This window comes from Salminus brasiliensis, chromosome 15, assembly GCF_030463535.1.
Source record: "Salminus brasiliensis chromosome 15, fSalBra1.hap2, whole genome shotgun sequence".
NCBI classification, from domain to species: Eukaryota; Metazoa; Chordata; class Actinopteri; order Characiformes; family Bryconidae; genus Salminus; species Salminus brasiliensis.
In genome coordinates, this window is record NC_132892.1 from 19264469 (window position 1) to 19277580 (window position 13112).

General features: G+C 43.4%; 1 protein-coding gene across 1 annotated transcript in view; it reads right to left on the bottom strand.

Annotated features, from left to right (window-relative positions):
• The window catches only part of LOC140535382 (fibroblast growth factor 14-like), a 97074-nt gene extending 85026 nt beyond the window's left edge, over positions 1–12048 (bottom strand). Inside the window, exon 1 of the mRNA XM_072656706.1 lies at positions 11315–12048. Coding sequence (XP_072512807.1) covers positions 11315–11867 — 553 coding nt within the window. The 5' untranslated portion in view covers positions 11868–12048. The remainder of the gene's footprint in view (positions 1–11314) is intronic.
• Between the last annotated feature and the right edge of the window lie 1064 nt (positions 12049–13112).

Here is a 13112-nt window from a genome sequence, read left to right on the forward strand (position 1 = left end):
CCAGACCTGAGGACCCCCTTAATGGGAGTTAAGAATCATTGACCTAATTGATTGCAAAACAAGAGATTGAAGAAGGGAATTAAATGCACATTGTTTAGAGAATTACCATGTCATGGACAAAAAGAGGTAGAATTATTAAGTTCTATAGTGACAACTGTAAATATGAACTCCAGTGCTGTCATGTGAAGAGAGATTAGGTTTAAAACACTGGATGTTTTCATTGAAAGGTTCAGTACCAAAACAAAAGTTGTTCATCAGTTGGGCCACCTAGCATTACCCCTTGAAGACCTGTATGTTTAAACAACATAAAGGCAACACTTCAAGCTCAAGGAACATCAGTGTCAGATCGCACCATCCGTCATTGTTTGAGCCAAAGTGGACTTCATGGGAGATGACCAAGGAGGACACCATTGTTAAAAACAAATCATAAAAAAGCCAGACTAGAATTTGCCAAACTACATGTTGACAAGCCCCAAAGCTTCTGGGAGAATGTCCTATGGATAGATGAGATAAATATGAAACTTTTTGCCAAGGCACATCAGCTCTATGTTCACAGCTGGCAAAATTAACTTAATTAATTATCAAGAAAAGAACACTGTCCCTACTGTGGAGGGACATGGATGAGGCTCTGTTATGTTCTGGGGCTGCTTTGCTGCATCTGGCACAGGTTGTCTTGATTCAGTGCAGGGTACAATGAAATCTCAAGACTATCAAGGGATTCTAGAGAGAAATGTGCTGCCCAGTGTCAGAAAGCTTGGTCTCAGTCGCAGGTTATGGATCTTGCAACAGGATAATGACCCAAAACACACAAATAAAAACACCCAAGAATGGCTAAGAGGAAAACATTGGATTATTCTGAAGTGGCCTTCTATGAGCCCTGACCTAAATACTATTGAGCATTTTTGAAAGGAGCTGAAACATGCCGTCTGGAAAAGGCACTCTTCAAACCTGAGACAACTGGAGCAGTTTGCTCATGAGGAGTGGGCCAAAATACCTGCTGAGAGGTGCAGAAGTCTCACTGACAGTTACATAAATTGTTTGATTGTCTCAAAAGGTTGTGCAAAAAAAAATAAAGTTTCTGTCCAGGCCTGTTTCATGAGTTTATTTTTTTAAATAATTCTTTTGAAGCATGGTTGAAAAGCAATGTCTGACTTTCATTGGTTAATTCCCATTGCATTTTTATTTATTATTACTTTTGTCAGATTCATTTACATTTACATCTACATTTATGGCATTTAGCAGACACTCTTATCCAGAGCGACTTACAAAGTGCTTTGCTATTTACCCAAGAAAAACCTCAGCTAGAATAGACCAATAATTCAAGATACCTCTAAGCTTAGACATTACTAAACACAGGCCATAAGGTGACCATAGTACTCTAATCGTCCAAGTACTCTCGGAAGAGGTGGGTCTTCAGGCTGCATTTGAAGCCAGCGTGCGACTCGGCCGTTCGGACACCCAGGGGAAGCTCGTTCCACCACTTTGGTGCCAGGACAGAAAAAAGCCTGGACGCTTGTCTTCCCCGGATTTTGAGGGATGGCGGGTCGAGCCGAGCTGTACTTGAAGCTCGAAGGGCTCTTGGTGCAGATCGGCTTTTGACCATTGCCATCAAGTACGGAGGGGCTGGTCCGTTCTTGGCTTTGTAGGCCAGCGTCAGGGTTTTGAATCTGAAGATTTAAGTTATTTCTGTGACCACTGTGGGTTTTTCTTTCATTAACCGAAGGGTACCAACAATTTTGCCCACGTGTGTAGATATAGGTACATGTGGGCCAATAGTGGCGAAGAGAAGGCAGAACTAAGGCAGTTTAATCAATGGCTGCATGCAGATGTAGGTACATGTGGATCAATAGTGGCGGCAAGAAGGTGGGACCTAAGCAGGTTAACCAATGTTTAATGTATACTGATAGAGTAATGTTTAAAGCTGTGAAAATCTGCACACAGAACATGTGGCGACTGTATGAACAAACACTGACATATACGCAATTAAAATACTAGACAGTATATGCACAAAAGGTAAACTGTAAATTGGCAAAATTGCTGCCAAAAAATATAAAAATGCTGGGAATAGTCTTAACACTATACTACAAAAACTCTGTGTGCCACGAGAGTACACCGCTCTTCAGACAGTGCTGCTTCTGGCAGCGTCATTTGGTGATAGTAAACAAGGGGTTGGGGACGTGGTTGGTTACCAGACCTTCAAACTTTGACTTTTGCTACAAGTTATTAGCAAGTTCTGATATTTTCTATAATTCAACCTCTGTTAGTAACGAAGGCCATTTAAGAGACATGATGCAGTAGGCTTCTTAAATCTCAGTGTTAAATAACACTGACATTCCTCCATTTAAGTATAGAGTATGTTAAGTATATATATTAAGTACATACAGGGCAGATTAGCATGTCACTATGTTTTGACGTCTACTGTTAAATCGTCTAATGTCAACTAAAAAGCTGAGAATAGAGTGTCTGTCAGCTAAATTTGAGGCATTGTACATATACATGTAAAGGCACAGCAGGCATTTGCAGCCAAAGCTGAGCATAACAGTATGATCTTAATGCATGAGCAAATGGGAGCAGAGGGTAATTGTTATACTCTTTGTTCCCAGGCATTTTGAAAGTGTGCTCTGCATTAAAGCCTGAGTTAATACTGACCTAGCAATTATATACAAGTGATTCAAACTGGTCTTTATCCCTTAGAAAGCACAGTTAGATGCTGTGATAAAAAAGGAGGGTTTAATCTGATATGAATCATTTCTCGCTCACAGCGTATTTGAATCAAGTTGAGAATTTCTGTGTAAACTGTAGATTCTATACTTGGATTGTTTTTGTAAGACAGAATACCTGTGGTTGTTGGTGTGGCACAGATAACAGATAACAGATAACACCTGCCAGTGAGCTACCACACCATGTGAGAGACTGGTTTGGGTTTGATTCCCATTGAGTCTGGGCGATTATGCTGCGCTACACCAATAAGAGACCTTGGACAAGACTTCCAACACCTTGTAAGTCACCTTGTAAGTTGCTCTGGATAAGAGCATCAGATAAATGCCTTAAATGTAAATTAGTAGATATTGTAACAACCGGATAGTCATGATTTCTGTTATTCAAAAATGTTCCATTTTTACTAAGAATATTAAATTGTGAACCCAGTTATTATGACTCATTTAAGTCAGAGTGTGATCTTCCAGCATGTTTTGTCATTTATTTCATAATGATCTGAGGTCAAGACATCTCCATTTTCACATTTTGACACTGTCAGCACTGATTCCCTGAAAATGCAAATGCATCCCCTTCCACTTGGCCTAATTACACAGGCCCAGCTGTAATCATAGAAAATGTGGCTTTACTGTAGCTCTGTGGCCACCTGAGCCTGAAATCTGGCATTAAATGAACCTTTATAATTAAGACAGCCTTTTTTAAGGCACTGGGGGAAAGCATCTGCAATAATTAAAAAAAAAAAAGAATTTAACTGTGTAGATAAAAAACTATATTTCAGTAAATGTACTTGTATTGAGTTAATAGTAAAAATACATGTATTATAACTTATACTTTAAAACATCTAACTAAAAGACTACTTTATAAAATGATATAACCACATACACATTTTGGTAAAAACTCAAATGTAAGTACATATTTCAAGATTGAAATCATTTTTTGTCATTTGAAAGGGAATAAAGCTTGCATGTGCACTGGAGAGGTGTGCATGTAAAATCCTGTAGATGATTTCATTTCCTAACAGGAGGAGAGAGGAAGTTGATGTGTGAAATGGTCTCAGAGTGTGAGCTCTCCAAAGATAAGCACTTTGACACAGTGCCACAGAGCCTGATGAGTATGAAGCGCTAAGTCAGCAAGATCGTCTGCTCCCCTCACTTCCATCTCCTGCCTTATTTCCCACTAGATAATATGGTGTAATAGTGCCAAGCCTTCTCGAGAAGGACACAACAACACAAAGTCTTATTTTTGGATGGTCAAGTGAAAGCAGGCCTGGTTTTTGTCCAGTGGCTGAAATAACACTTTAGTAATTCATCTGGAGAAGCAGCTGATTTAGTAACTAGTACAGAACCTTTAGATTATGTGGCGGTTCTTTAAAAATTAAAAGGTATTTTACACTCACATATCTCTGTGAAAACAAAAGACTTTGTATATGAAGCAAAAAAATGCTAGAGTCTACCAATGAAACTTGTCTGAGGAGTAATGCACAGAACTGACTGTGAAGTCTATACACTATGAGTTCAAGCAACATTATGTAGCATTCTGTACCTTAAAATAACAGTTTCAAAAAGATTGTGATGCTCCAACGACCTGTAATAGGGAGAATAGCGCTCTATCATTGCTACTCTGGGCACAGCAATATATAATATTGTAATCGTAATATTACTCTACCCATTTAAGCCCATATGCTTCTTTTATCTCAGTGCTAGTTCTGTATCTTTCAGCTTGTCCAGAAATGCATGTCCTTAATGTATGGCTTAAAGTGTGAATTGCCATTTCTCACATAACACTGCTTTAATTATCACACAACCTCTGACACAATCAGAGAATTTGGCTTTCCCCAAATCCTGTTTAACTCCACAAATCTGCCTGTGACTTGAATTCCTTGTTGCTATAAGACAGTATTACTAGTTTGCGCTGTTTTCTGATTCATTTACTATATACTAATCTTTGTCAAATTGCTGAATGACACTGACTTAACTAAGCATCTGTCACCAAAATGAGTACTGTCACACTTCCTAAAGTTGTGGGGCGAAATGAATAAAATAAAAACAATTCTTGGCTATAACTTATCAGAATATCAAACAGCTGGGTTGACCAAGAAGTGACAACGTTTTCTCACTGATACAAGCTTTGTAACATTTTACGCTAAATGTAGACTCTCTTACAAATCTACATGTACACAGAGCTGTAATATAATTACATATATGCTCCAATGAATGTTCTTATGAACAGTCTCAATGTTGCGTATTTTGACCCTGCAGTTTTCTCTGGATTCTTAGCTTAGCTCATTTAGGTAGCAGTAAGACAAACTGCATCTGACATTCAGTAACTTTCGCACAGTGTGTAAACATAAATCAGAAAGAAGCTGTTGAGGAACTTCGAATTCAGCCTTATTGCATTTCTTGCAGCAATAAATAAAGTTTCTCTGAACTTGCAGTCATCTAATGCCAAGCTCTGGTACTGGAGGGTCAGGGTTAGAGATTTTCCTGCCCAAACCCCCCTGATTTAGCTTATCATTTGAAGTGAAACTTAAAACGTCTCTGTAATGAAGTGGTTGCTGTGCAGATCGTACAAAATAAAGGGGGGTCCTAGGAAGTCCAGAACATCCTAAGATACTTCAAAATAAGAATTCTTGGTGGTCTCTGAGTTCATTTAAGCTTAGAAATGGGAAAATTGTCTTTAATACACCTAAAGCTTCAGCAACAATAATGCCACAAAATGGCACTGCAGTACACAGATTTACCTAGTTAAACACCAGCTTCCACCCATTGTTAAACTGTATCACCTCAAAAACCCTCATAAACCTCCACGCTCCAAACAATGTAGCCAAAGGTCTTTGTAGACCATTATTTTTTTTTAAAGGTACCCTGACTGCAGTGCATTACAGTACATTAACAATGCTGCTCATTCTCTTTCCATATCATCTAACTTAAGCTACTGTGCTGTGGATTGCTAGGTTTCTCACTTTTGACTGTGATCTTTACCCTATTGTGCTGTTTCAGCAGCTCAAAAGCTTGGCTACGGTTCTCTAGCAGTGCCCGCTTTTTGCATGGCGAACAGTATCCAAGTGCTTTAAGCTGCGGAGGCTCTGCTCTTGCATTAATTATCCTCCATGTTCTAAACTGTTGATGATATTTCTTTTGCAGATGTTGAAACACTCTGCACCAGCTGTACAAGTGCTTGTGAAGCTAACACTGGAGGATGGGTTCATAACCATTTCCTATTTCTGTCATGCAGTTTTTAGAGATTAGGCTCTTCAGAAGTCTGGTTTCTAACACCACCGCTGTGAACTACTCTGAGTCAGTTAGCTTCTGTAGAATGGAGCATTTCACACTGAATGACTAAATTATGCAGAAATATCTGAACCAGGTTTAGTCTTATGCCTCCTGTGAAGGTACTTAGCAGTATTAATTTTGTAAAATGTGACTGAAGTAGCTTTGCAGTGTTATTCATGATATCTGCTCAGTCAGCTAAAAAATCATGTTCCTACTCCGCTGTTTGACTCCACGCAGTACCGAATGATCTGAAGCATTTACATGTGCTGCAGAGCTCTGCAGGCATCTTTCTTTTGTTTCCAGGTCATTTTCGTTCATTTTCATGCTAATTTAGGCCCATCCTCACTTTAACGCCATTGCCTTGCCCTCTGCAGCTCTTTGTGTGACCTCAGACTGATTACAGCTGGTGTGGTGTCAAGGCAGCCTAGATTTGACACAAGTCAATAAACCATTCAGCACCCATCACAAGCCCTCCAGCATCATACACAAACTGTGCCAAGCCAAACTGGAATGAACTAGCTGTGAGTGGAATATTATTCAGGGCCAGGACCTCAAATGTTTGACACTCTAAAACTCATCCTGACTGGTTCACGGGCACCCAACAATACTCTATGCTGCTTCCTGTCCTATATTTTTATAGGCTGTTTTATTACTGTGTCTTTAAAACATTGGCTACCTTGCATTCTGTCTCATTCATAAAGCAGTTCAGCAGCACCTATGACTCGAGGATCGCTGGTTCGAATGCCGGGTCATGCTGCCTGCCATCAGCAACCAGAGCCTGAGAGAGCACAATTGGCCTTGCTCTTTCCAGGTGGGTAGATGTTTCTCTCTCTTCCCACATCACTTTATTTTACTGCTGACCGGCACAAGCATCTGTTAGCTGATGCATCAGAGCTGGGTACCCGGCAGTTTGGAAAAAGCCGGTGGCTGGTTGAGCATGTCGGAGGAGGCACCTGTCAGTCATCCTCCCAGTGATGCGAGCATCACAGGTGATGGGGGAGAGTACTAACAAGTGGGTTGGGTCAGGCTAAAACACGTATGATGTGAATGTGAGAAGTCAGGCTGTAGTACACTGAATAGGTGGGATGATGAAAATATGTAAATGTGTGGATTACAGAAATAACTACTTCTAAATGGGCTGTTTTAAAGCTCCATTTCCACTGAAACTGAATGTCTCATTCACTTCAAAATGTGCTGTGGACCCTTTAATATTACAATAATGACATGGGAAAACTGAAATGTATAGTATAATAGTACAATACTTGCTAGCCATCTTTGCTAACCAAAAGCTAGCCTTCCAAAAGTTATGCCATGGTGCATGAACACGGTTTGTTATGATGGATGAGTCTCATTTACTAAACCTACAGCACTGTCCGATGCAACAACGTTTGATTCCAGTAAAGTGGCACTGTTAGTATCATCAGAGATTTGTCAGTATTGGACATTAATGCCTGCTGTTGTCAACGTAAGCATTCAAGTCTTTATGTGACATGCATGTGTATGTCATATATGTTATATGCAGTCTGTCAAGTATGTCATGGACCTTCAGCTAACATTTGCACCAACGGTTTTGCTTCCACCTGTATTATGACACAAATACAAGAGAGAAGAGAGTGAAGAATCCCACTGGGACACTTATATTACTACAGCTGAAGCAGCTTGACCACTAAGGGCTCATATAACATCCCATTTCATTGTGGAAGGTTAAAGCTTTCAAAATGAAAGCAATGGAGGCGTTAATATTGACTTCCTTTGTCAATACATCAACATTCCATTAAAGTGGATTAAACAGAGAAGAGCCGTGTTTAACAGGAGCAAAGAACAAAGTGTAACACAGATATTTCTTAGCAGACAGACATGACAAGGCCTCAGCATATTTTAGGGTCACTAAGTAGGAAATTCGCTAAACTTGAGTATCTAATAAGAAACATTCCAAATAATCTATTGCCCAATTGGCCAAAAAAGATGATTAAGGCCATAATGTGGAGCAGAAGTTACTATTGACCTGCACTGTCTATAATGTGCTGCCCCAGATCAGGCTTTTGCTGGTATAAAGCCGATTATGGTCTGCACAAGCTGTGAGGTCCAATTACAAGCCATTGACAAATGGGCAACATTGATAAGTGAGGGAGACACTCAGTCTGTGGTATTGGGTGTGCCATAGCCATCATCGTTATTGACCTATACTGACCAATATCCAAAGGAAGCACAACACCATAGACCTTAAAGCAGAACCAGTGGACTGCACCAGATAATCAGTGGACTGGCTAGCTCATGGTGGGTTCACTCTTGACCAAAGTAGTCCTTGGTTTTGTTTTGGGTTTTTTTTGGAGAGGGGGGGGGTTCAGTTAGAACCAGAAAAGAACTGGGAGATCTACATGTCAACCTGAGCTGTTGCACTGTGACAGCGCCACAACTTATTCAACTAACAAGTGCAATGCTAACCTCAAGTCAGCCTGTCCTAAACATATTCTTATTTTGATATTGCTGTCCATCCAACCACGAGTAACTCTATGATACAAATACATGAACCTCAAAATGTTAAGATTAGCAGACTGTCAGAGTTAATGAAGGTGTAGGGATACACAAGCACAGCCCATTAGGCCTGTCGCTACACAGTTCTCAAATCGGAATGGTCATGAATGCCAATGAGTCCAGCACACAACATAAACACGTCCATGGGTAAGAAAATGAACTTATGGCTGTTACTACAGCTATAAACACGTCTGGTCACATTGTGCAGAGGCACTGCAGCAGTTTCTAAATCAGGATCTTCTTCCTACTCCTAAAAGACTCCTAAACAGTAGTAAAAGCAGGAGTATTCCACAGTTTACTAGCACTTCTGTCCATTTGTGTCTCATTAAGTCAGTCATACACACAGTACCGACCAACTGCTATCTGTGGACGTGTTTCCAAGGTGTTTGGATGTGCAAAATAATATATAATGCATTATCAACCAGAAGGGGCGCTGCCAGAGATTTCGGGCCCCATGAAAAGATATTACACTGTGCCCCACAGCTCTTAAAATGCCACAACATTTAATATGCTCTTAGAATTATTCTAACCCCCCTCAGTCAGCGCCCCATCAACTGGTATCCCTAGCCATGCCAATGCGGACATCAGACGAACATCAGTCGAACACCGATGGAATTTGGCCTCTGCCTTTAACCCATACATGCAGTGAAAACACACACACACACATACACACCAGTGATCAAACACACACAGTGGACAGTGAGCACACATGCCCGGAGCAGTGGGCAGCCATAGCTGTGGAGCCTGGGGAGCAGGCCTGGGCAGGCCTGGGCATCGAACCTACAACCCTGTCATCAATAGCCTGGGGCTCAACTGCTACAAACACAGGTGGAGGACTGTCCAACCAGTTGTGGTACACTTTATGTAGTTAAGCCAAATCAGAGGGTTTAACTGGAACATGGTCAACTTGGGTGTAACGTCCCAGCTCTGACATCCGACTTGCGACTTCTGAGGTAGATGGAACATAGGAAAACTACAGCTGCTTTAGGGCTGGTCTGGTTACAATAGCAATTCTGTGTTGGTTGCATTCCTTAGCCCATAGCTCAGTAGTTTAGGATTGCTTACACAGAGCAGAGATTCCCAGTGGTTGTAGTAAGCACACACGGACAGGTAAACAATATAAAGCTGAGGGATATAACACTGTTCTATGTAATACTGCCCAACACAACAAATAACACACTAGAGACTAGTTTTGGGCTGGAACTCATAGGCCACCGAAGCCGGTAGTAACCTCTCCTGTTACACAGCTGAATGAGACCACCTGTAATCAGTGTGTTCACACAGCCTCACTCTCAACAGATCCTCCAGGACCGGAGGAAGTCGTTATGCTTGATGCACCATAATTCTTAATGAAGACACTAGTTCGCGCATAGCTGAGCAGGTAGCTCGTGAACTTGGGCCGCAGCCGCTCCACCTCCTCGTCTGCTGGGTTTTACCCGTCGAGAGGCTTTTCTGTAAACCTTTATGGGACTTTAGAAGGCTACAGAGGGCAGAGGGCCATTCATCAGACTGCTTTCCTGTGTCAATCTCTGCTCGGCTGCTGCTGGGCTATGTGATCTACTACACTGCAGTACGGCGGCCAGTACGGAAGCCGAGGGGCCGTCTCTCACTCTGTTGTCAACTTCAGGAGCGTCTGATTATTTGCGTTTTTCTTTCTGTCTTTTATTTCTTTGTTTCTTTGAACCGGTGCCCTGTGATTAGATTAGAGGGTCCCAGTAGTCTCTGGCAACTCTCAGACACGCTGAGCTACTGCCAGACATGTGAGGGATGAACGCGTTGCTTAAATTGTGGCATAAATAAAACATTAGCCTACTTCAGATGCAGTGTTGTCTTCTTTTTTTTTTACAGCAGCCTCCTGTTGGCTCCTGTTAATTTATAGGAGAGGGAAAAGCTGCATTTATTTATTTATTTATTTATTTATTCATTTCGACTGATTCATGGTTATGGCTTGGGCCAGAAACTCCCAGCTTTATTCCAGGGCTGTGAAAATAAAAAGCCCTGCCTTATCAATATTTTAGTATTTCTTTGCTTTTAAACGGCAGCCGATGACCTCAGGAGCTGAAAGCCGGTGAGTTTGTTTATTTATTTGTTTGTTTGTTTGTTTATTTATTTATTTATTTTTTGCTGTATGCTCCGTCATCTGCACTCGTTCACTGTACAGCTCCCACTGAATGAAGTTATTTCTTTATTTCTTTACTTATTCACTGTGCTGCTATGCCTTTGGACGCTGAATGGAACCAGAAGGGGTCCCACTGCAGCAGATCAAAAAAATAATAATCTGGCCCACAACAGTGCACGGCAGAGTCGTTGGAGGGGGGGGAGGGGGGGGGTCCCCCAGAAAGCGCCGCAGTCTCAGTCCGGGTCACATTGGGTGTTCTGGCTGTGACAAGAAGTTGTGAGCCCATTTGCTGGATCTCTCTCCCCTCTCTCTCTCTCTCTCTCTTTACGCATAGTGGCTTTTCGTGCTGCACCTCGGCTCGGTAATAACTTAGCCCCCTCCACACCACACACCTCCACCCCCCAACCAATACCAACATACACACACCAGCACCTTCCCTCCTTCCTCCCCTCCTCTTTCTCTCACTTGCTGCACAGCACACACACACAGAGGGAGAGAGAGAGAGAGAGAGAGAGAGAGGCAGAAAAACTGCATTCAACACCGTGGTTGTGAGCGACGCGTTACAGAAAGCACGCACAGGCACATGCACACGCGCTCAAAGGGTGTTGCTGAGATGAAAGAGGGAGAGAGTGAGAGAGAGTGAGAGAGAGAGTGAGAGAAAAGAGTGTCTTACCACTCGGGTTCTTGTTTTTCTTAAGACTCTTGCCACAAAGACACTGCAGCATATGCGATCCTTTGCTGACAATGTTCCACAGAAACCACATCGATCTGGGCGAGGAGCGACCCAGCAGCCTAGAATAGAGCCTCATAGAGAAGAGCTCCTCGCGGTTGCATAACAGCCCGGTCCGCTCGGCTCTCGTGCAGAACGGCGGCGCCGCTTCTTCTTCCTCCTCTTCCTCTTCCTCCTCTTCTTCTCCTCCTCCTTCTTCTTCTTCTTCTCCTTCTCCTCCTTCTCGTTCGTCCGTCGCTCCGTCCGACTGCTCAGTGGGAACACCAGAACCAAGAGAAGCGGCGCGGCCCGCGCTCTCGAAATGGCATCCGGCGGCGGTGGCGGTGGCGGTGGTGGCGGTGGCGGCTACGGCTGCGGCGGCGCGCGGGGGCGCGTGCGTGGCCGGCGGCGGAGACGGCAACAGCACCAGCAGCAGCAGCGGCGGCGGTGGTCGCAGCTCGGCTTTAACCCGATGACGGCGCGAGGCGAACGGCTGCAGCGCGAGGGACCATGGCATAGTAGAGGGGGCTCGCGCCCCGCCGCCCGCTCGCTCTGCTCCCTCCGCACCGCTCCGTTCCGCGCTTTAAGGGCGCGCGAGGCGCGCGGCGGCGTCAAAAGCCGCGCGACGAGGGCGAGAACGACCGGGGCGAGCGCCACGAGCGCGAGCACGCATCCTGCGCCGTTGCGGTGACCCCAACTAAGCACATCGCCGAGCGAGTGCGCTCGCGTCACGTTACGTTACAGCCCCCCTTCTTCTCTTTTTTAAACCTCACCCCCGCCCCCCTTTCTCTCTGTCTCTCACTCTCTCTCTCTCTCACTTTCTCTCTCTCTCTCACTTGTTAATCAGGACACATTTATATCAAAACCAAAACTGCAGTAAAAATCAATTTTCCTCTTTTTTATTTGATGTTTTTTTTGCTTTAAATATACAAATCTAACTTTCACCGCTTCTTCCGTCCTCTTTAAAAATCACACCGTGGTTGTTCGAGCGCGCGCGGTGAGAATGGGCCACTGCAGCTTTGGAGCCGCGAAGCCACCGTGGGCGGAGGAGGAGGAGGAGGGGGGGGGTCGCGTGCAAGACTCGTCTCCCCATCACGGGGACACGTGGTCGCGCAGTCCGGTATGGCGCTCGAGGTTCGATGGGTTTGTGTTGGGCTCGGTTCTTTTGAGCTTCTGAGCACCTGCTGCTGCTGCTGGCGAGGAGAACAGGGTGTAGATGAGGAGGAGGAGGTGGGGGGGGGGGGGGGGGGGTGACAGGAGCGGTGCTGCTGCTGCACCTGAACACGCTTTAAGTGATGCTGGTGACACCTGGATCTGGACTGCTCTGAAGAGTTAGCTTTCTGCAGGGTGAAAGGGATAGTAGCCTGCCTCACTGTGTCTGTCCTGTTGTTCATATGTAGACTGTTACCGGAACACAGTGAAAGTTGGTAACCAATAAGACTTTAACCATATAAAACCTAGACTTATATCTCAGCTTTAAATTTAGGATATGCAAGTATATATCGACTCCTATTTACTTACAGCCCAACAGTATTCAGTAGCTGCTACATCTTTTTTAAATGGTCTACTACAAAATATTTAGTACCTGTGATAGTTATTCAGTAACTACTAAACTATTCAGTAATTCCTAATCATTCAGTATCTCTACGCCATACAGTACCTACTAAAGAATACTCCGTAACTGCTATACATCATTCAGTAACAGTTATACATTTAATAAATCAGAAACTAATAGAAATGATTCAGTAACTACAATAACTCA